Below are 21,128 nucleotides of genomic sequence, written 5' to 3'. Positions count from 1 at the left end.
GCATGGAAATATTTTTAATTCCTGGAACATTTCAACGTCACTTAAGTTATCGTGAGTTGTGGCCACCCAGTGGTGCTTATAAAATCAAAGTTATTGAAGTTTGGCGTGATAAGAATAAAGATCCATTAGGATTTTCAGTACAAGTCGGCGATGGTTGGGGACGATCGGACGGTATCTTCGTTTCCAGGATTTTGTTAGGGAGTGTTTTTGACATTGGAATCATAAGCATCGGTGAGGAGATCATAAAAATCGACGATCAAGATGTTAAAAAGATGAATATTTCTCAAGTAGTGCGTTACTTGTTCGATAACCAACATTTTAAAATCCATATAAAAGTTCCGACACCCTTTGCCAAAAAACGGATCGGCGGACCAGTGAAATATCGCGCGAACGAGCGAGCGATCGGAGAGAAACCGTTGGTGGATTACAAGATTACGAACATGAGGATTGGGCAACCAAAAAATGGACGCCATGTTTATCAGGAACCAATCATTGAAGAGAATGAAGAAGGGGACGAAGAAGTATGACGATTTTTGACATCACGTGACCAAAAGACTACTTTCCAGAAATTATCAAATCTTCAATGGAGAAATATGCTTTGAATCATTTTCAACTATAAAGAAAATATGAAGAAACCAATGTCAAATTCATTTGGTTTAGTTGTGCACTGCTTTTACCGTTTCACGTGGAAACCAGGTCCGCGTTATCAGACTAATTCCCTTGAGAGTGGATTCCACATGGTCGAGAAGATGAGGGCACACTTATATGGTATGGACTTTAACAGTGATTCTATGCAAACCCTATGCAAAGTAAAGTAAAGACCAATTACCAAACGGTCAACTTAAACAAAGAACGTGACAAAGTTTCCCTAGAAAGACATTGTTTATGTATATATGTCACCTAAAGATGAGTAATATTTTGTGGCAATGAATTTGTGGAGAGACGATCCAATTTGATCAAAGTCGATCGAAAGAACTAGTTATGTTTAACTGCACGTACCAGAATCGAAACGGCTATTTTACCAACAAAATGACAGGGAATGTGCGTGGGCCTTTTTAGGCTACTATTCAATGGCACTTTTATTACCTACATTTTACATGACTTGTTCAAATACATACATACTTTTTATGATGGCTACCAAAGAAAACCATAAGGACAGAACGCAATATACAAAAAATATGTCTAAAAAAGTTTGAAATTTTGGCAATCGTTTAGTTATTGATATTGATTAATTTTTGCAAAAACTTTCACATATTACCATATAAAGATAATAATATTATTTTTAAAGTGTTTTACATACAAAATATTACAGCTTTTTGACTATGGTAAAAACATTTTCATATAAACTTTTGACAAAAATCACTATTCAAAATCATAAGAGTGTGCAGTATACAAGTGGTAGAAGACGTTTATCAAAAAAGCTAAATATCGATTGCAAAACCTTGGACCCTGAGAAGGGGAGGGGGGGTACTATGATTGTAAGGTGACAGATATGTGTTACCCGACTTGGAAAATTTTGTAAATTTTATGACCCTTAATGGGACTAATTTGACCAAATTTTGATGTTTCTAGCGGCAACAAAGTTAAATTTGTCTATTTTCTTAACCCTTAATGGGACTGAAATTTAATTTTCTCATACACAGCATATTCCTGTGCCATTCACTTGCTTTGGTCCCGCCCCAGGTTTTTAACTGCTAAAATATATGTTTGGTGTTTCTCCAACGAAAAAATAGCAATGCGTGGTCTATTCTTTACTTTTCAATGGAAAAAAATTACGATTTTGGTAAAATACAGGAACAAATATTTCAAACTTTCTTTAGGAGGGAACTTTCCTTCCAATCAAAATGCCGAATCTGAAGGTGTCTCATTGCATTTTGTGTGAAGGTTAAAAAAAACTAATGACATGGAATAAATCTTATATTTTATATTATAATCTTATATATGTTATATATCGTCGCGTGTGAATTTTGCCATCTCATCAAATTTAGCCTTCCAAGACAAAGGCTTATGAACCAACAATGAAAATCATTATTCGAAACAGACGACAAAGTTAAGTTCTAGTAAAAAAAATACCATAAGTATGTTTGACTACTACATTATTCGGTGTATCATTTAACTAAACAGCTTCTATCTTTGCATGGTGGGGTGATTGTCTCATCATACGAAGGTGGACTTGAGAATTGCCAAGAGGGAGAAGAGTGACACCAAGATCAGTGAAGAATCTAAAGAAAAATTAAAAATGTGTCGTGAGGTGAAGTTGAATGTTGACACCACTAGCTGCCTTGTATCTTAGCTCATGCATTATTAAGTTTGAGAAGACCAAAAATGTTGCTTAGCCATGTTCGCACGTGACGGTTCCGTTTCGCTCCGAAACGAAATGAGGTCATTCTATTGGTTAAGTACATTAAAGTGTTACGTCAGTGAAACGGAACCGTCACGTGCGAACACGGTCTTAGTATCAGATAGCAGTGAGTTAACAGTGACTTTAACAGGGACGAATTCAACTTTCAGGCGCTGAGATCGAGACATTCTGATTGTAAAATTCTGAAAATTCTAAGAGGGAGAAAATGAATTCTGAACAATAATCTACATAACTTTTTATCACTGATATTTTCTTTTGCAAAGAGTTTGTATCTCAAAGATCGATTTTCATCGTAAATTATCGGAGAAATATCGTCCTTTGACGCTTTCTGATTCGATTTTCAAGGGAAATTGGATTTTTTTCATCGGATAAGGAAACGTATCGAATAGAAGAGCGTCGTTTATGAGAGTAGGGACCTTTAGCATCTAGGACGGCAGAATTGAAAAAGTACGGCAGGATTGAACAAAAGAAAAGCTCTAAGGAGTTTATATCTGGATCGCAGCTAGATTCAATCTATTTTCTCATGAGAATAGAGAGTTTTAATAGGGTAATTAATAGACGTTTTCAAATCTCAAGACGACTTCAAAATTCTTTTTTGACGTTGTTTTTAGAACAAAGACGGTAAAGGAAGAGTACAATAGCTTTAAATGAATGAATCCCTCGAGAATTATAACGTCATTTTTTATAAAAACTTGACTGCATTTCAAATTTTTCCATGTGATATTAAATCTAGATAAAATTGGATAAAATTTGCCATTTGATTTTAAGATTTACTTCACGTCCTCAGTCAAGTCGCCGTCCTAGATGCTAAAGGTCCCTAGTATCTGTCGTGACGGGACGGAGTAACTCGATATTATTGAATAATAGAGCGTATCGAATAGTATACCCCTGTGTCACAGACCTGCTGGGACCCCGCCAGCCCCACTGGAAAATTTAGCAAAAATTTCGTCCCCAATGGGAAAATACCCTGGAATTTCAGCCCCACTGGAAATTGACTTTGATTTCACCCCCACTCGAAATTCAATCCTTAAAAAATTACACTTCAAACCATCCCCACTGGATTTTTTAACCTTGGAACAATATAATTTCTATCCCCCATTGGGATTTCAATAGGAATTTTTATCCCTATCGAGGAACAGAGTTCCGCCGAGGCTGTGAGACAGGAATGTAATAGCAAAACGTTGAATTAGATTACGTCAACTATACTTTAAAAGATCACAACCTTAACTTTGGTGCTTCTTTCTCAAAACCGCGTCAACAAAAAAATCGTTCAAAACTTACTTTTATTCACAGCACTGTTTCCCTTCTTTTTGGTAGATTGTGGCCGGGTTGTGGTGGATTGTGGTCGGGCTGTGGTTTTTACTATGTCAGGTTGTATGGGTAGTGTGTCAGTACCATAGAGAACTAATTTGTAGTATCTCAGCTCACCTAAAACCATGTATACGTTTAAAAATTACTCAGAAGAGTTCTAACTTCCTGTACCCATCTTTGAGTCAGAAATTGAATTGGGGAACAGAGATAGTTTTAGATATAAAAACATTCTGTGAAAAAAGGTTGTTCAAACAAGGAAAACCAAGGAAAGCCAAAAATAAGTGGTATTTACTTTTAACCAACCTTAATCAGAACCATATTACTTTGATGTAGCTTGAAACGACGAGATTTCTTAGAAAACTAACCTGGGTTTTGAGGAGGAGGGCCGTTATTTGAGAATTTGATTTGCCATCTACCAACCGACGATTCGCCCCAATTATGGAGCGTCATTGTAGGGAACATTATGATATCATTAAAAGTTATGTCGAAATTACGACCCATCAGCATATGAGAGAGTGTGTTCGCCGGTGATACGAGGTCGAGTTGGAGAGATTTACGAGGCGTGTATGTGAGATTAACAACCAGTTTAACGTGCTCCAAATGTCTGATATTGCAGTTTTGTCCGGTGAAATCGACATCGAAACTCAGTTGGGAAGCATCAGCAGGTATGACGCTAGAATAACGTGAAAAGTAATTTCAAATAATCTTCTTGTTTGAGTTCAGCAAGAAGAATTATTTTACAAATATTCATACGGAAAGCTCAAATTTTCCAAATTTTATAGATATGAAGAGTTTCAAATTCTCTGCCCAACACGTTCTTGAAAGCTACTTGAGCGTCTCCAAGATGTTTTGTGTTTGCTGGAGACTGTCACTGACATACTGCAACGTCAAAAGGTTGTCAAGATCATAATCTTTGATTTTTAAGAAAATTTGTAGAAATGATTCTTACGTTGTTGTAGTGAATTCTTTTTCACAGGAAATTCTTCGTGGAACGTTTTTCCAATTTTTGGCTCGATTAATCATGGCCATCGCATCAAGAACACCGAAGCCATACCGATCACTCACTGGAAAAGATAGTATAGAAAATCATCAGTTATAATGGAAAAAATATCACAAATTTCAACCCCACTATGAAAGCGCCCATTGATTTTATCCCCATTGGAAATTAAATGGAAAATTCTCCCAATTCACCGTCTCTGACCAGTCAGTAGACAAGAATTCACTTCCAGCTCTACCCAGTGGCAATTGAGTCCTCGGGTTCCACATGGACCTGTAGCTCAATGGTAGAGCAAATACCCGCGAATGGCATGATTGTGAGTTCGAGTCTCGCCGGATCCGTTGGTTTTCCAACGGTTCTGGTGACTAGTCAGAAGACAACATGAGAGCGACTGTATTTACTTCATTGTAATACATACAAGCAATATTCATGAAATGGAAAATTGTATTTCGAAACCATCCAAACTGTCCTTGAAAACAATAGATTTTCTATCCCCATTGAAATTTTAATAGAAATTTTCCATCACCACTGAGGAGAAAGTTCCACTGGGGCACGAAACAAAGGTGTTTTAATCTGTCTCGAAACTGTCAAGGTTTTTTAAAGGTTAATCTAAATTTTAAGGTTTTTATAAAGCACTGCCACAGCAATCATTTGAAAACATACGATTTAAACTGACCTTTGAATCCAGCACCGTTAGAAAACCATCGCCCTTCTTTAGCAATCGTTTCACTGTTTTGTGAAGTGTTGGCCACTATGTGTTGAATGTCCCGATACGACAGATTCGGACTGAAACAGAAAGGCGAGTATGAGATGTGAAGATTCCACTTCTTTTAATTCTCAAATAAAATTCCTAAATAAAATCACAGGACTAACTAGAATTCCTTATTGAGTTATTTATCCAACTCCAACAAAATCTTCAGTTTTCGGTAAAAGCAAATTTTCCTTCTCATCATTTTTACAGAATATTAGTTTCTTACGTAACTGAAAACGGAGTAAAATTTAACAAAGGATTGGACACTGATTTAACATCATAGATAGCGGGTTAAAGTATTTGCACTTTCGAGGATGGCAGAGTGACTGAAGCGAATCATATCAACCCACAGTTTTAAACCGCAAAATAAAGACAGTAAAAATACTGATTTACAGTCGTCCTCAGTCGGTCAGGATCTAGACTAAACAAAAGCTAACAGTCTCCGTCGAAAAAAACACAGATACCTAAACTCACTTCTTTCTCAATAAAAAATGCGAAAGGAATCTTACTTAGCCTGCAGAACCAATGCGAAGATACCAGAGGCTACACCAGTAGCAGCAGACGTTGCAGAGAAGATATCTGTACATTTGTTTTCCAGAACTGCTGTGGGCTAAAAAAGTAAAAGTGTAAGTAATATAATGAAGTGAACAATTATGTAGATTTTTTTTTGGGGTGTGAGGATGATATACTACAAATATTTTGATTGCGTACTGTTGTTTCTCTTTAATCTAACCCCTCCCCAACACTTCTACATAGTACCATAGTACGATGAGAGTCAACTGAAATTTCGTTTTTAAATACTCAGATTTTCATGGCACCGCCACGCCAATCTTTTGTGAAAATTAGTCAACTCTCATAATGATACTGCTTCATTAACTTATCGGGCCTCTATGAGAAGAAGATAAAAACCTTACAAGTAATTCACTTAATAATATCTTCCCATAAAAAGGACTTATTCTATTTTTTCTTTCATTTTGATGGTTGTGAGAATCGATTTGCAACATCCTTTATAAAAAGTAAATCGTCATTGGGGCGAAGTTGGATGTTTTTATGATTCATTTTTGCTTCGAAACAAAAATAGTTTTTTACCATCAAGTGAGTCTTGTCGGTGATTGGTTGTACTCCGTCTCGAGCGTACGCAGCGGCCAAGATAGAGGGACATCTTTCTGATTTCATAGAGGGCGTTCCGTTAAAATTGATGTTGGTTACCGCTAACGTGTTGACGTCTGTTACGTAACCATCGTACGTACATGAATCATTGAACGGCGGTGATCCTTCATTCCCTGCGGCGAATACGTAAATGTTGCCTTTTCCTTGACGACCCTATGTGTACGTATTTGAGAAAAACTCAAACAAAGGTTAAAGCTACCAAGCCGATACATATTGTCAAATTAATGTCAATCTAACGCCGGTGACATCCAAATGACATCAAAAAACCTTAAAACATCGTTTTTTGCCAGTTGAGAAACAACTGAATTGGAACGGAGAGTATAAGTAAAAGATAGAAAATCATTTTTGGAGAAGTAATTGGACCATTCGATTTTATATCCATACAGGGGGTGGACGATAATTTCCAGGGGGTAATCCAAAAGCATTTTCAGGAGGTATTCATGATATGCACCATTGCAATGTCTTTTATGGACCTAACAATTGATTGGTTGAGAAAGTGACGTATTGTCTGATTTTACTGATAACCAATCAGCTATTTAGTCTATGATGTAATGTCTATGAAGACATTGCAGTGGTGCATATCATGAATAGACTTATTAATTCTAAAATATCCACACATTTTTAAGATTTTTTTTGACTTGAAAGGGTCCGTCCACCCCCTGTATGTTGTATTAACATAAAAGAACCTACATATTTTGTTCCATTTTCAAGAGTACCAGGTGCTAGATTGTATCCAACTTTGTTGCCAAGTACTCCATCAGGACCCCATGCGCATGCGTAGATGTCTACATAATCATTAGCGTGTGAAAGGGCGGCCGGTTGATGAATGTCGTCTTCACCATTTGCAAATGCTGTGATCCCTGCAAATGAACGAGAGTAAAGAAATTGTTATTTTGTGAAGTAAAAAGGTTCAAGAATTTCAAGGAACCTAATTTAATTTTCAGGGGGTTAAAGTTTTGCCATTTTTCCAGGGCGATATTCAAATATTTTGGCTTAAAAAGGTTCCACCTTTTGTATGCATGTATGGATAGAACTACTCATTATAGTTGATGTTATATAAAGGATTCAGAAAAAGAAAAAATCACACAATAAGACTGGAAAATTCTTGGTTTACCGTCACCTGACCCTAGATTTTGGAGGTGGGTCAGTCGATCAGAAATTTTTATTTTATTTTGGTCATTCATGGAATTTGTGTCTACATTTTGTAATTTTTGAAGAAAATAGCTCTCTTTTCGTCGAAATAGCAATAGAAGTTTTTAGGTCGCCAAGTTTAGAGAAGAGTCGATCGGCTGGCGGCAAACAACTATTTTTTTAAGTCCAGCCTAACTTACCTCCAATTTTAGCAGCATGGGCGATTCCAACACCACATTGGTTGTTGTTTGCTTGACCTGCTGCTACTCCTCCTACCTTACATCCATGCACATTACCGCTGAAAAACAAAATTAAACATTAGAATTTCTTGAAGCATTCCCAGGTTCTTAGATTTTTAAGTTTTGAGTCTAAATATGTTCTTATTTTCACAATTTTGTGAGTATTTTTGTCCATTTTCTTAAGAGATCGGGTGTTTTAGATTCCCAAAAAGGTAAAAATGTTTTTTAACTTGTTCTTAATATTTTGCTAAAGAAGCCTTGTGTTCTATTATAGTTTGTTCTTATAACTAGTCATAGCTTTCACTAAATGCCCCCACAGAAAGGTCATGTCATGCAGTTATAAAGCTTTTAATGCTTTAAAAATTAAAGCATAAAGAAAAATCAGGAATAATTGATTGATTTAATTAATTATTGATTGATTGAAAAAAAATCATATTCCATTAACAAAATCCTTGAAGAATTCATGCAGCTTGACAATTTAATAAAATTCAAGGAAAAGCTTCTCAAAAACATATTTCAAAAATCATGGTATCATTATCTTACTGACTTTCACATCTCCTTGTTTGTTTGTTTTTTCTTACAAAAATATATGTCATGATCATTCACTAAATAGACCTTTTCCGATAATGCTGCAGACATCTTAGATTGTAGGCAAAATATATAGCGGTGCGGTGAATAAATCAACAAGGTAACCAATCAGAAATAGCTTGTTTATTTTTCATTGGCTGCTATATATTTCAACAACTCTCTATTGCTACTTTGCCTAATAAACAATAGTAAGATGATAAGATGATACTGCGTACAAAATTTATCAAAAAGTTCTGCGCCATCTGAAATAGACCAATCCTAGTTAAGGCCCGGGTTCAACTTGTGTACGCTGTGATTGCAGTCAAAAGAAAAATTGTCATTGTGGTCCATTCAGGCGTACAGTTGAAAAGTTGAAATGTGCCTAATTTTTTTTCAAGTGCATAGTACTTTTTCATGATGCAATCTTTTCTCCAAGCTAAAAGGATTGAAGCCATTAAGATATGATTGCAGCGCAGACAATGAAGAGACGGGCCTTCAGGAAACTAGACTTTTTGAGTTTTTAGCTATATACTCTCACTTTATGGTGTTCCTGTATGACTGTCTGTGTGCCTACTCTAACCACCGTTAAATGCCTTAACTTGGAAAGCTAGAATTGGAGCTATTTCAACAAACCCCTAGAGCGTAAGTTATTTAGGCTATGGGGCCATCCATACACATACAGTACGTACGCAATGAAAGGGGAGAGGGGGTTTAGAAAAAGCGTACATCTATTGTTTAAATGCCATCATTTCTATTGTTCTCTGCGTACAAGGGGGAGGGGGTATCAAATTTTTGGAAAATCTTTGCGTACGTACTATATGGACTATATCACAACTGCATGAAAAAGTGGAACGTGTGCATGCAAAGTTAAACGAATGTAAACAAACTTTTTTCAGGCTTTTGAAATAGATTTACCACACAAACAGTGAAAACACTCTTAAGTGAGGTAAATCTATTTTGAAGACCAAAAAAAAAATATTGATTGACATTCAAACACATTCAACCACTTTTGGATTCAACTTTACTCATGTGCACATTCAACTTTTTTTGTACTTTGCCGGTATCTTGTTTTACCAAGTTAAGAAGAACTTTCTCGAGTTACGACCATATGATGGTCTTTAAAGCTCAAGAAGCTCTATAAACAATAAAGCTAGTTATTAATATAATAACAGACATAAAGATAAATTACAGTTTGAACAAAAATATCAAATGTACATTTGAAAACTTGGGCAAACTTCTTTAAAGATTCCAGAAAAAGTATTGAAATCATTGCTGAAATGAACTTCTGACTAAATTACAGTATTTAGTATTCAGTTTGAAAGACAAGAAACAAAATTTAACATACAAAACACTTTTTCCAGTCAATGAATAAGCTCATCATCATAACCAGTCTGCCATTTTGTTTGTTTTGATTTGCACAAGTAATTCGTGTTATGGTGTAATCACTATACTTTTTCTATATTTGCATTTATAACACTCGCTTCAGCTTTTCAATGCTAAATCGAAACTAATAAAATGTAATACGCAATAATGGTAATAGCATATAACGTAATATGAAAATATGTATAACATCTACCGCTGTATAATTTACCGCCATATTTTCGCGGAACACTTAATTGACCGGAAAGCCGATTACGACGCAAACACAAAAACAAAAACAATTCGCAAAAAATCGAGATTCCAGTCCAATATATTGCGTGAAGCTATGAGTGCCTCCTCAGTCGCTGCGCTCCTTGCGGGGGCAAAAATACGTGTAGATGATGCTAGAAAGTGTGTAATAATTAATAACTTTGATATAATTTTTCAAGGGCATAAAATTATTTTATTATATTATTAAGAATGCGCTGGGACGCCCCCAGCCACACTGGAAAATTTGGCAAATATTTTGTCCCCAGTGGTAAATTACCCTGGAATTTCAGCCCTACTGGGAAACTTACTTTGATTTCATCCCCATTTGAAATTCAATGTTTAAAAATGGCACTCCAAAACCATCCCCACTGGATTTTTTTATCCCAGAACAATACAATTTCTATCCCCATTAGAATTTCAATTGAAATTTTTATCCCCACTGAGGAAAACAGTTCCACCGGGGCTGTGAGACAGGGGTGTTTTGATGGAGATGTTCAACTCACGGGTCTGGTGTGGGATCGTCTTTGTTGGCGATGAAGTTGTAACTTGCTCTTTGATCCTAAGAAAATGAAAATTGAAAGGGAGAATAATTTAATTAACATAGAGAAGATTCAGATTTACTTAGCAAACAGCTTGCCTTACGCTCGCAACGTTTGCTTAGCAACCTGAACTCGCGACTCACTAATTGTTAATGTCTCCGATTTGTAAGTGTGAAAAAACAACTATACTAGTTTCAAAGATCATACTCTCATTCGTTCTATGTGCTTTTATTAAAGTTCCTTCTTCTAGTTTAGTTCTAGAGATACTAATTTATCGCGATAGAAAAATGATTAACATTAACAGGGTCAGCGCAAAAAAAGACCGATAAACTAATAGATCTCGAATCGTGGTAGACGACTAAGTTCCTATATATCGCTCAACGTACTTCAGCGTTCTGGAGCGCGCGTAACCCCTTTTTCTAAACATGTGTGATTTTATCGTCCGTTACAGTGATATTAAAGGCAAGGCGGAAAAATATGGCGGTATGGCGTTATGGTGGTACGGAAAAAAAATTGGTGGGAGAGTTTCGAAGACTGGCAAACTCTTTTCGGAAAAAAAACTGTATTGGCGAATTTTCTTCGGCTTTAGGCTTTTTTCTTAGATAGTGATTTGTCTTAGACTATAGCATAGTCTAGAATCGTCGACGCTTCAAAGACTTACAAATCTGTCTTTAAATTCATCGTGGTCTTTTTGTAGACCAACATCAATGACACTAATGACAACACCTTGCCCATTGTAGCCTGCTTCCCAGGCCTTTTTGATGTTCATCGTAGCGCTTTCCTTGTCGTTCTATCAAAAAGAAATTGAAATTTTTTGAGTCTCTTCAACTCGAACACGCATGGGGAACAAAAACTTTGTTCGAGCTAAAGATATTTGGAGTTATCGATTAAGTTTTATTGGGTTTTATAAGTTTTATCTTTAACTGAAGGAATAAAACTTGTTCCATCTAAGGGACATTCTAGGTGTGAAGGTTCGAGTTATGGAGACACTGTAAAATTAGAAATTATCAAAAAACTGTTGTTGGTAATAATCATTTGGTCAACTGCTAGTTTTTTCGTGAAATAAAGACGGATCAACTAAATAAAGCGCTGAAATTCGGTTTTAAAATGACCGTGTGCAAAAATAAATTAGTCTCGAAATTGGATTTTATTGCAGAGAGCATTCATAGGCGGTTTTGAGACCATGTCGAACTTGTCAGAGGAAGGGATTTGTAATTGTAATTTCATTGTTTTTTTAACGAGCTTTGCACTCCTTCTCTTGTTTCCGACGTACTTGCTCTATTGTCTTAAATCCGACATTAAAGAATCAGGATACTCACAAGGTACCATTGTTGATCATACATGGGGTCGTTGAATGAGGTCGTCGATCGCTTCATTCGTTGAGAGAATCGTGCAAACGGGGATGAAGATCGCTGAAAAGTAAAAAGTTCGTGAAAGTAAATATATTTGATAAATATTGAACCTTAGATCACAACTTGCAAATACACACTCCCTTCTCACAGTCCCGGTGGGATTTTTTCAGCCAGTGGGGATAAAAATAACGGACTGAAACTCAATATTTCTAATGGCTGGGGAGTAGTGATATAGTGACAGAGCTGGCACATTTTTGACACCTCTAGCTATGCCGAAAGTGAGTGACACTACAGAAAGTGAGTGACACTACAGAAAGTGAGTGACACTACAGAAATTGAGTACACGACAGGACGTGATTGACACCTTACAGAAAGTGAGTGTCACCACAGAATAAGTTTCCAGTGGTAAATAATTTTCTGGTTATCTATAAAAGCATTAAAGTCATTTTCCCTATCGGAAACACCCGAAAACACCGGAATTTGACCAATGAGTGTTACTAAAATTGCAACACATGGGTCAAATTCAACACCTCCAGCACTACCTAAAGAATAAGTTCCCAAGTGGTAAATGATTTTCTGGTTATCTATTAAAGCACTGAGCTTCTTAGTCTAATTATTCATAAATCATAAAAACTGAGTACATTGTTGACAATAACACCATCAGCATGTGAAAAATTTTATATATAGGTAATTTTATCAGTAACAGGAAACATATGCGAGATAGCAACAATTCTTATTAAAGAAAATAACCAAGTCTTATTTCTAATTGTAAAAGATGAATTTGGAAACGTTCGTTTTTTGAAAGTCTTCAAGGCATTTGATTGAAAATTCTTTAAGCGTTTATTAAGCTTGTACATTTTTTGAGGTAAGCAACACTGCTGCACATGTAAAAATCGAGTCAGATATAAACAAGTCGAGGTTGATGAATTAAAGGGATAATCAGATGGTTTGAGATATTTTGCCTATAGATAGCCTCTAGGATTTTAGGAAAAACTTCTAAATTTTTCGGTGTACTTATTTTCCTAACTCAAGTTATGCCACTTTGAAATTTTGAACCTTTGCTTGAAAACAATAGAAAAAAGTGTGAAAAGTCCCTGAAAAGTCCCATTTTTCGAGATTTCAAATTGGCATAACTTGAGTTAGGAAAATAAGTACACCGAAAAATTTAGAGGTTTTCCCTAAAATCCTAGAAGCTATCTGCAGGTAAAATATCTCAAACCATCCCATCCCATTATCCCTTTAAGCAAATCAAAGTGAAATTCTCAAATTGGAAGAACAAAAGAACATTAAATTTTGATGTTGAAAACTACTTTAATAAAGACAAGGAGGAATTTTTTATCATAATTCAACGACCCAACATTTGAAGTCCAAAGAAAATTCGTGAAGGAGGCTCAGAGGAGTACCCAGAGTCAATTAAATTACCACTATTGTCTAGCCACTGGAAACAAGTGTTCATAGAAGATGGTTTTTCGAACTTCACGAAGTGTTAATGAACGGGAATCAAACGATATATTTGCAATTAGTACGCTGGATGGATGGAGAAATTGGGTATATAAAGTTTGAACTCTTAGCTGATGATCGATGGATTAAAATCTAAGATTACAAAAATTTTAGATGTTGAATAGGGAATGAATGAATAGTTTATTTGAGAAGAAAAACAACACAATGGTAACAAAATTCAACGTGGATACACCAAATAAAGGTGTAACGAATGTATTTAAGTTATTACTATAATCCAAAAACCCTAAGTAACACTACTTGAGCTAAAATCGTAGAGGCAATAAAAAGAACTAAGAAAACAAAAATATTTATTGCTTGATGGTAATATATTTCAGCTTATAAAACAATGTTATCATTTACAAGGATCAAATCTCATTCTTTCATTGCATCATTTGGAATTTGTCGATTAATTAGAAAGCGACGTTTTTCAACAGCAAAATCTATGCTTCTTCAAAATCCATAATCTTCCTCATCTCTAACCCTTTGTAAAGTTTCCATCACGATTTATGTGTTTTATCCTTTTCATTGCTCGAAGAAAAGGATTTTGTATTTATAAATCTCATGAATTGATAAGTCAGTCTCTTGACATTCGTTCAAACATGCTCTCCCAAATATTAAATGTTTCTTTAACAACCTTGAGATTCTTCACTATCACTGGGACATGGGCTCGCTGTCTGTAAAGTCTTCAGCAAACCTTCATCTTCTTCTTTCAGATTCTTCGGGTGAGCCTTTGCAACATGTCGATTATAATTGCTTTTATTGGAAAAAGTCTTTTCGCAATCGTCGCATTCATACATCGTGTTTCTCCCGCTGGTTTTAAACTTATTTGAAGAAGTAGCATCCTTACTTACGAATTTATATGCAAAACACAAGAGTAATCCGATATCGGGTTTTTCTTTAGGAACCTGGTTTCTCTCTAAGATCTTTGTTTCTTCCAGATTACCTCCTAGTCTTTATTGGTCCACGTTCGTTTCTTGGTCCGAGACTAGCTTGAGAAATCTAGTCTTACTTGATCCTCTTTTGGGACTCCAGTAGTTCTTTACCTAGTCCTTGTTAGTCCCTTTTTTGAGACCAACCAATTATTATTGGTTGCTGCAAAAAGTAATCCCTTTTTGTGTCGACATAGTCCCTTTTAGACTTCTATTAGGACTACCCGACTACCTTCCTGTTTCGGACTACTTAGTTTTGATAAACCTTTTTCGGAATTATCTAAATCCTGTTTTGGATACCCAATTTAAGCTTCATGAGTATCTACATAGTCCTAGCTTAATTATCCTTAGGATTAACGGGACTACCTAATCCTTCAAGACTTCTATTAGGATAACCGACTACATTCCTGTTTCGACTACTTAGTTTTGATAAACCTTTTTCGGAATTATCTAAATCCTGTTTTGGATACCCAATTTAAGCTTCATGAGTATCTACATAGTCCTAGCTTAATTATCCTTAGGATTAACGGGACTACCTAATCCTTCTTTGGAACTAACCAATCCTTATTTGGGATTGCCTAGTCCCTCTTTGGGATCAACTAATCCTCATTTGAGATTACCTGATCCCTCTTTAGGATCAACTAATCCTCATTTAGGATACCTAATCCCCCTTTGGGTCAAATAATTTGGGATTACCTAATCCCTCTCTGGGATCAACTAATCCTCATTTGGGATTACCTAATCCCTCTTTAGGATCAACTACTCCTCATTTGGGATTACCTAATCCCTCTTTGGGATCAACTAATCTTCATTTGGGATTACCTAGTCCCTCTTTGGGACCAACTAATCCTCGTTTGGGGACTAGCTTGAGAAATCTAGTCTTACATGATCCTCTTTTGGGACTAAGTAGTTCTTCACCTAGTCCTTGTTAGTCCCTTTTTTAAGACCAACCAATCGGAACTGCGTGATTCTAGTTAATCCCTCTTTTAGGATTACTTAATCACTAGTTGGATCCTTTCTTCCAATTCATATCAAAGGCTCATGGTATGTTGTTGTTGTTGTTTCCTTTTTCTTTTCTTTTTTGTTTTTTTTTACGCGTTTTTTGTTTGGTGTGGGATTTTATTATTTTGTTAGTTACACCCGTAAGTCCCGCCAAAGGCGGGGCTTACGCCCCGGGCCCCGTCAGAAGTGCAGTGAAGGTCAAATTTAGGGATAAATATAAATCCGATCAACTTTAACGTTTCAAGTAATTGATAAGCATCTTTGAAGCTAACACGTTCATGCAGTAAAAGTCGTAACGACTGCTAAGAAATTAAACTATGATTTAAACAATGGATGTAAAGCTAAAGCATCCTTTTAGTATACTCGTTAGCTATTTAAGAGGTGCAGAGAAATCTGTTTTTGCTCAAAATCTTATCAAATACAAAGATGATGTTTTCGATAAAGAGTTTGATAGAATAGTATGGTTGATCACCAAGCATCAGGAAGATGCTTATCAATTACTTGAAACGTCAAAGTTGATCGGATTTATATTTATCCCTAAATTTGACCTTCACTGCACTTCTGACGGGGCCCGGGGCGTAAGCCCCGCCTTTGGCGGGACTTACGGGTGTAACTAACAAAATAATAAAATCCCACACCAAACAAAAAACGCGTAAAAAAAAAACAAAAAAGAAAAGAAAAAGGAAACAACAACAACAACATACCATGAGCCTTTGATATGAATTGGAAGAAAGGATCCAACTAGTGATTAAGTAATCCTAAAAGAGGGATTAACTAGAATCACGCAGTTCCGATTGGTTGGTCTTAAAAAAGGGACTAACAAGGACTAGGTGAAGAACTACTTAGTCCCAAAAGAGGATCATGTAAGACTAGATTTCTCAAGCTAGTCCCCAAACGAGGATTAGTTGGTCCCAAAGAGGGACTAGGTAATCCCAAAGAGGGATTAGGTAATCCCAAATGAAGATTAGTTGATCCCAAGAGGGATAGGTAATCCCAAATGAGGAGTAGTTGATCCTAAGAGAGGGATTGGATCCAAATGAGGATTAGTTGATCCCAAAGAGGGATTAGGTAATCCTAAATGAGGATTAGTTGATCCTAAAGAGGGATCAGGTAATCTCAAATGAGGATTAGTTGATCCCAAAGAGGGACTAGGCAATCCCAAATAAGGATTGGTTAGTTCCAAAGAAGGATTAGGTAGTCCCGTTAATCCTAAGGATAATTAAGCTAGGACTATGTAGATACTCATGAAGCTTAAATTGGGTATCCAAAACAGGATTTAGATAATTCCGAAAAAGGTTTATCAAAACTAAGTAGTCCGAAACAGGAAGGTAGTCGGGTAGTCCTAATAGAAGTCTAAAAGGGACTATGTCGACACAAAAAGGGATTACTTTTGCAGCAACCAAATAATAATTGGTTGGTCTCAAAAAGGGACTAACAAGGACTAGGTAAAGAACTACTGGAGTCCCAAAAGAGGATCAAGTAAGACTAGATTTCTCAAGCTAGTCTCGGACCAAGAAACGAACGTGGACCAATAAAGACTAGGAGGTAATCTGGAAGAAACAAAGATCTTAGAGAGAAACCAGGTTCCTAAAGAAAAACCCGATATCGGATTACTCTTGTGTTTTGCATATAAATTCGTAAGTAAGGATGCTACTTCTTCAAATAAGTTTAAAACCAGCGGGAGAAACACGATGTATGAATGCGACGATTGCGAAAAGACTTTTTCCAATAAAAGCAATTATAATCGACATGTTGCAAAGGCTCACCCTGAAGAATCTGAAGAAGAAGATGAAGAGTCTGATGAAGACTTTACAGACAGCGAGCCCATGTCCAGTGATAGTGAAGAATCTCAAGGTGTTAAAGAAACATTTAATATTTGGGAGAGCATGTTGAACGAATGTCAAGAGACTGACTTATCAATTCATGAGATTTATAAATACAAAATCCTTTTTCTCGAGCAATGAAAAGGATAAAACAACATAAATCTGTGATGGAAACTTTACAAAGGGTTAGAGATGAGGAAGATATGGATTTTGAAGAAGCATTAGATTTTGCTGTTGAAAAACGTCGCTTTCTAATTAATCGACAAATTCCAAATGATGCAATGAAAGAATGAGATGTGATCCTTGTAAATGATACCATTGTTTTTTATAAGCGGAAATTATTACCATCAAGCAATAAATATTTTTGTTTTCTTAGTTCTTTTTATTGCCTCTACGATTTTAGCTCAAAGTAGTGTTTACTTAGGGTTTTTGGATTATAGTAATAACTTAATACAGTCGTTTACACATCTTTTATTTTGGTGTATCCACGTTGAATTTTGTTACCATGTTGTTGTTTTTCTTCTCAAATAAACTATTTCATTCATTCCCTATTCAACAATCTAAAATTTTTGTAATCTTAGATTTTTAATCCATCGATCATCAGCTAAGAGTTCCAACTTTATATACCCAATTTCTCCATCCATCCAGCGTACTATTGCAAATATATCGTTTGATTCCCGTTCATTAACAACTTTCGTGAAGTTCGAAAAACCATCTTCTATGAACACTTGTTTCCAGTGGCTAGACAATAGTGGTAATTTAATTGACTCTGGGTACTCCTCTGAGCCTCCTTCACGAATTTTCTTTGGACTTCAAATGTTGGGTCGTTGAATTATGATAAAAAATTCCTCCTTGTCTTTATTAAAGTAGTTTTCAACATCAAAATTTAATGTTCTTTTGTTCTTCCAATTTGAGAATTTCACTTTGATTTGCTTAAAGGGATAATGGGATGGGATGGTTTGAGATATTTTACCTGCAGATAGCTTCTAGGATTTTAGGGAAAACCTCTAAATTTTTCGGTGTACTTATTTTCCTAACTCAAGTTATGCCAATTTGAAATCTCGAAAAATGGGACTTTTCAGGGACTTTTCACACTTTTTTCTATTGTTTTCAAGCAAAGGTTCAAAATTTCAAAGTGGCATAACTTGAGTTAGGAAAATAAGTACACCGAAAAATTTAGAAGTTTTTCCTAAAATCCTAGAGGCTATCTATAGGCAAAATATCTCAAACCATCTGATTATCCCTTTAATTCATCAACCTCGACTTGTTTATATCTGACTCGATTTTTACATGTGCAGCAGTGTTGCTTACCTCAAAAAATGTACAAGCTTAATAAACGCTTAAAGAATTTTCAATCAAATGCCTTGAAGACTTTCAAAAAACGAACGTTTCCAAATTCATCTTTTACAATTAGAAATAAGACTTGGTTATTTTCTTTAATAAGAATGTGCTATCTCGCGCATATGTTTCCTGTTACTGATAAAATTACCTATATATAAAATTTTTCACATGGTGATGGTGTTATTGTCAACAATGTACTCAGTTTTTATGATTTATGAATAATTAGACTAAGAAGCTCAGTGCTTTAATAGATAACCAGAAAATCATTTACCACTTGGAACTTATTCTTTAGGTAGTGCTGGAGGTGTTGAATTTGACCCATGTGTTGCAATTTTAGTAACACTCATTGGTCAAATTCCGGTGTTTTCGGGTGTTTCCGATAGGGAAAATGACTTTAATGCTTTTATAGATAACCAGAAAATTATTTACCACTGGAAACTTATTCTGTGGTGACACTCACTTTCTGTAAGGTGTCAATCACGTCCTGTCGTGTACTCAATTTCTGTAGTGTCACTCACTTTCTGTAGTGTCACTCACTTTCTGTAGTGTCACTCACTTTCGGCATAGCTAGAGGTGTCAAAAATGTGCCAGCTCTGTCACTATATCACTACTCTGGGGATTTCAATTCTTTCGTCTGCAAGTCAGACAATTCAGTGGAGATGGGAAAATAGCATAATATTTTGCAGTGATGATTGGTTTACAGTAGGACAGTGGGTCTGTGAGAAGGGGGTGTACGTACAGTAATGTGAAAGTTTGTTGAAATGTTTTTTTTTTTGGAACTGAACTTAATTTCCCAACATTTTAAATGAAACGAATTTGTTAGGTTAATTGTTAGGTTAAAGGTTAAGGGTGAACCGCAGAAAATCGATCTTACCTGACACGTAGAACTAATACATCCCTGGTTCTCCTCGAGTCGAAGGTTGGCACATCGTGCAGTCCATGACAAAGCCAGTAGTAATACAATAATCCGTAACATCATATTCTTTAAAAGCTTTTTTAAATGTAAAATTTTCCTATTCAAGATTTAGTATTTTCAAGAGGTTGCTACTTAGAAATGAAAAAGAGATTTTTCAAAAACCGTCTCTCTAAGGGTTACTTTTTATTATGATTCACAAAATCTTTTGTCCTTTAGATTCTTCTCCTTGAAAATATATTTCCAACAGTGTATGATTGTTTAACAAAGTATGAATGGGTGCTGAGAAGACTAAAGTGTCCACATACATTTGAGACGGAAATTAATTGTTTTATGTTCCGACTGTTTTCCCGATGCGCGGGTACAAAAAACGACTGTCCTAAATTCCACACTATACGTTCTCTAATACAATCTTGCCCTTATTCATCTACCTTTCAATCTTAACTTGAAAAGTCTAAGCTAAGACATATTGCGTACCCTTTTTCTGTGCAACTTTGAGCTCTCAATTACTTTTAAACATCGGCAAACTTAAATAAAAACATAAATATTTGTAAATTTGAATTTAAAATAAAGAATGCTTGCATACACATGAAGAACAGGAACACACAAACAAGCCGCGTCGATGCAAAACCGCGTATAGGTATTACATGAATTTTTAAAAGTCAATTCTTAAAACATGTAAAACAACTTTTTTTATCGGTAAAACATTTTGTAATACACGTTTTTTATCAGGGCAATCTATATATGTAATGATATATTAAGAACAAGTTAACAACATTTTTAGGCTTTGTGATTTATTTTGAAAATGGACAAAAGTACCTACGAAACGATGAAAATAAGAACATATTTAAGAACAATTTTAGGGTTAAAAAGTTTGTTCCATTATAGTGGGGGCGTACGATCTGGCGGTACTCGGGATAAGGCCTAATTTAGGGCCGGGAAGCGGTAAAAACGATAAAAAGTATTCGGGAAACGGTATTTTGAAAGAGCCACGGTGACGGTAAAACACCTGATTTTTCGTCCGGGATGAGGTAATTCTTATAAAAAACAACGGTATTTCGGTAAGTCATAAAATTTAAAATTTACATAAAATTTTCGGACTATAAAAAAAACTTGTCACTGGAGTCAGCAAAAAGGTAAAAAAAACGTGAAAAACTCCCCCCCCCAAAAAGGATCTTACACCAGGAATGGGTTTATTTTGAGGCTTTTTGAGGCTTTTTAATATAAAGGGGTGAGAACGTTGGGTTTGTAAAGTTGAGCTAGAATGTCTGTCTGTCACCTCGAAACTTTGGGGTAGGCTGGAGTCTTCAAAAATGGACGAATTCGGCTGAACTTTTGCACGCTTGTTCTTGTTCCTTGGGTTGGGTGAATCTTTTGGGTGTTTTTTATCAATGATTTATCATAGCCGGAAAGGCTAGATTGCAGTTTTAACCTTTATCCAGCAAAAAAAAAAAGGTTTGGTAGAGCAATCAAGATAAACTCGAAACTCCTTTCATGAAACTGTGCTATTTTTTGAACATTTTTTAACATTTCCAAAAGCGTGCTTTAACTTTAAAATGACATAACTCAATG

The 21,128-nt window shown here is 35.7% G+C and overlaps 1 protein-coding gene across 1 annotated transcript; it reads right to left on the bottom strand.

Annotated features, from left to right (window-relative positions):
* Positions 1-2,092: 2,092 nt before the first annotated feature.
* On the bottom strand, positions 2,093-19,680 carry LOC136800994 (neuroendocrine convertase 1-like). Its single transcript, XM_067057612.1, has 13 exons — positions 19,518-19,680; positions 12,016-12,108; positions 11,358-11,486; positions 10,661-10,716; positions 7,923-8,020; positions 7,282-7,451; positions 6,511-6,744; positions 5,931-6,031; positions 5,347-5,456; positions 4,623-4,737; positions 4,039-4,346; positions 3,644-3,790; positions 2,093-2,222 (listed from the first exon to the last, which is right to left on the bottom strand). The coding sequence occupies exons 1-13, from the start codon at positions 19,620-19,622 to the stop codon at positions 2,158-2,160; spliced, it is 1,731 nt and encodes a 576-aa protein (XP_066913713.1). The 5' UTR covers positions 19,623-19,680; the 3' UTR covers positions 2,093-2,157.
* Positions 19,681-21,128: the final 1,448 nt, after the last annotated feature.

The sequence above is a fragment of the Clytia hemisphaerica genome, unplaced genomic scaffold (assembly GCF_902728285.1).
Source record: "Clytia hemisphaerica strain Z4C2 unplaced genomic scaffold, Clytia hemisphaerica genome assembly, whole genome shotgun sequence".
In the NCBI taxonomy this organism is placed as follows: domain Eukaryota; kingdom Metazoa; phylum Cnidaria; class Hydrozoa; order Leptothecata; family Clytiidae; genus Clytia; species Clytia hemisphaerica.
The sequence above is the reverse complement of the archived record's forward strand: the minus strand, read 5'-3'. Positions and strand labels throughout refer to the sequence as shown.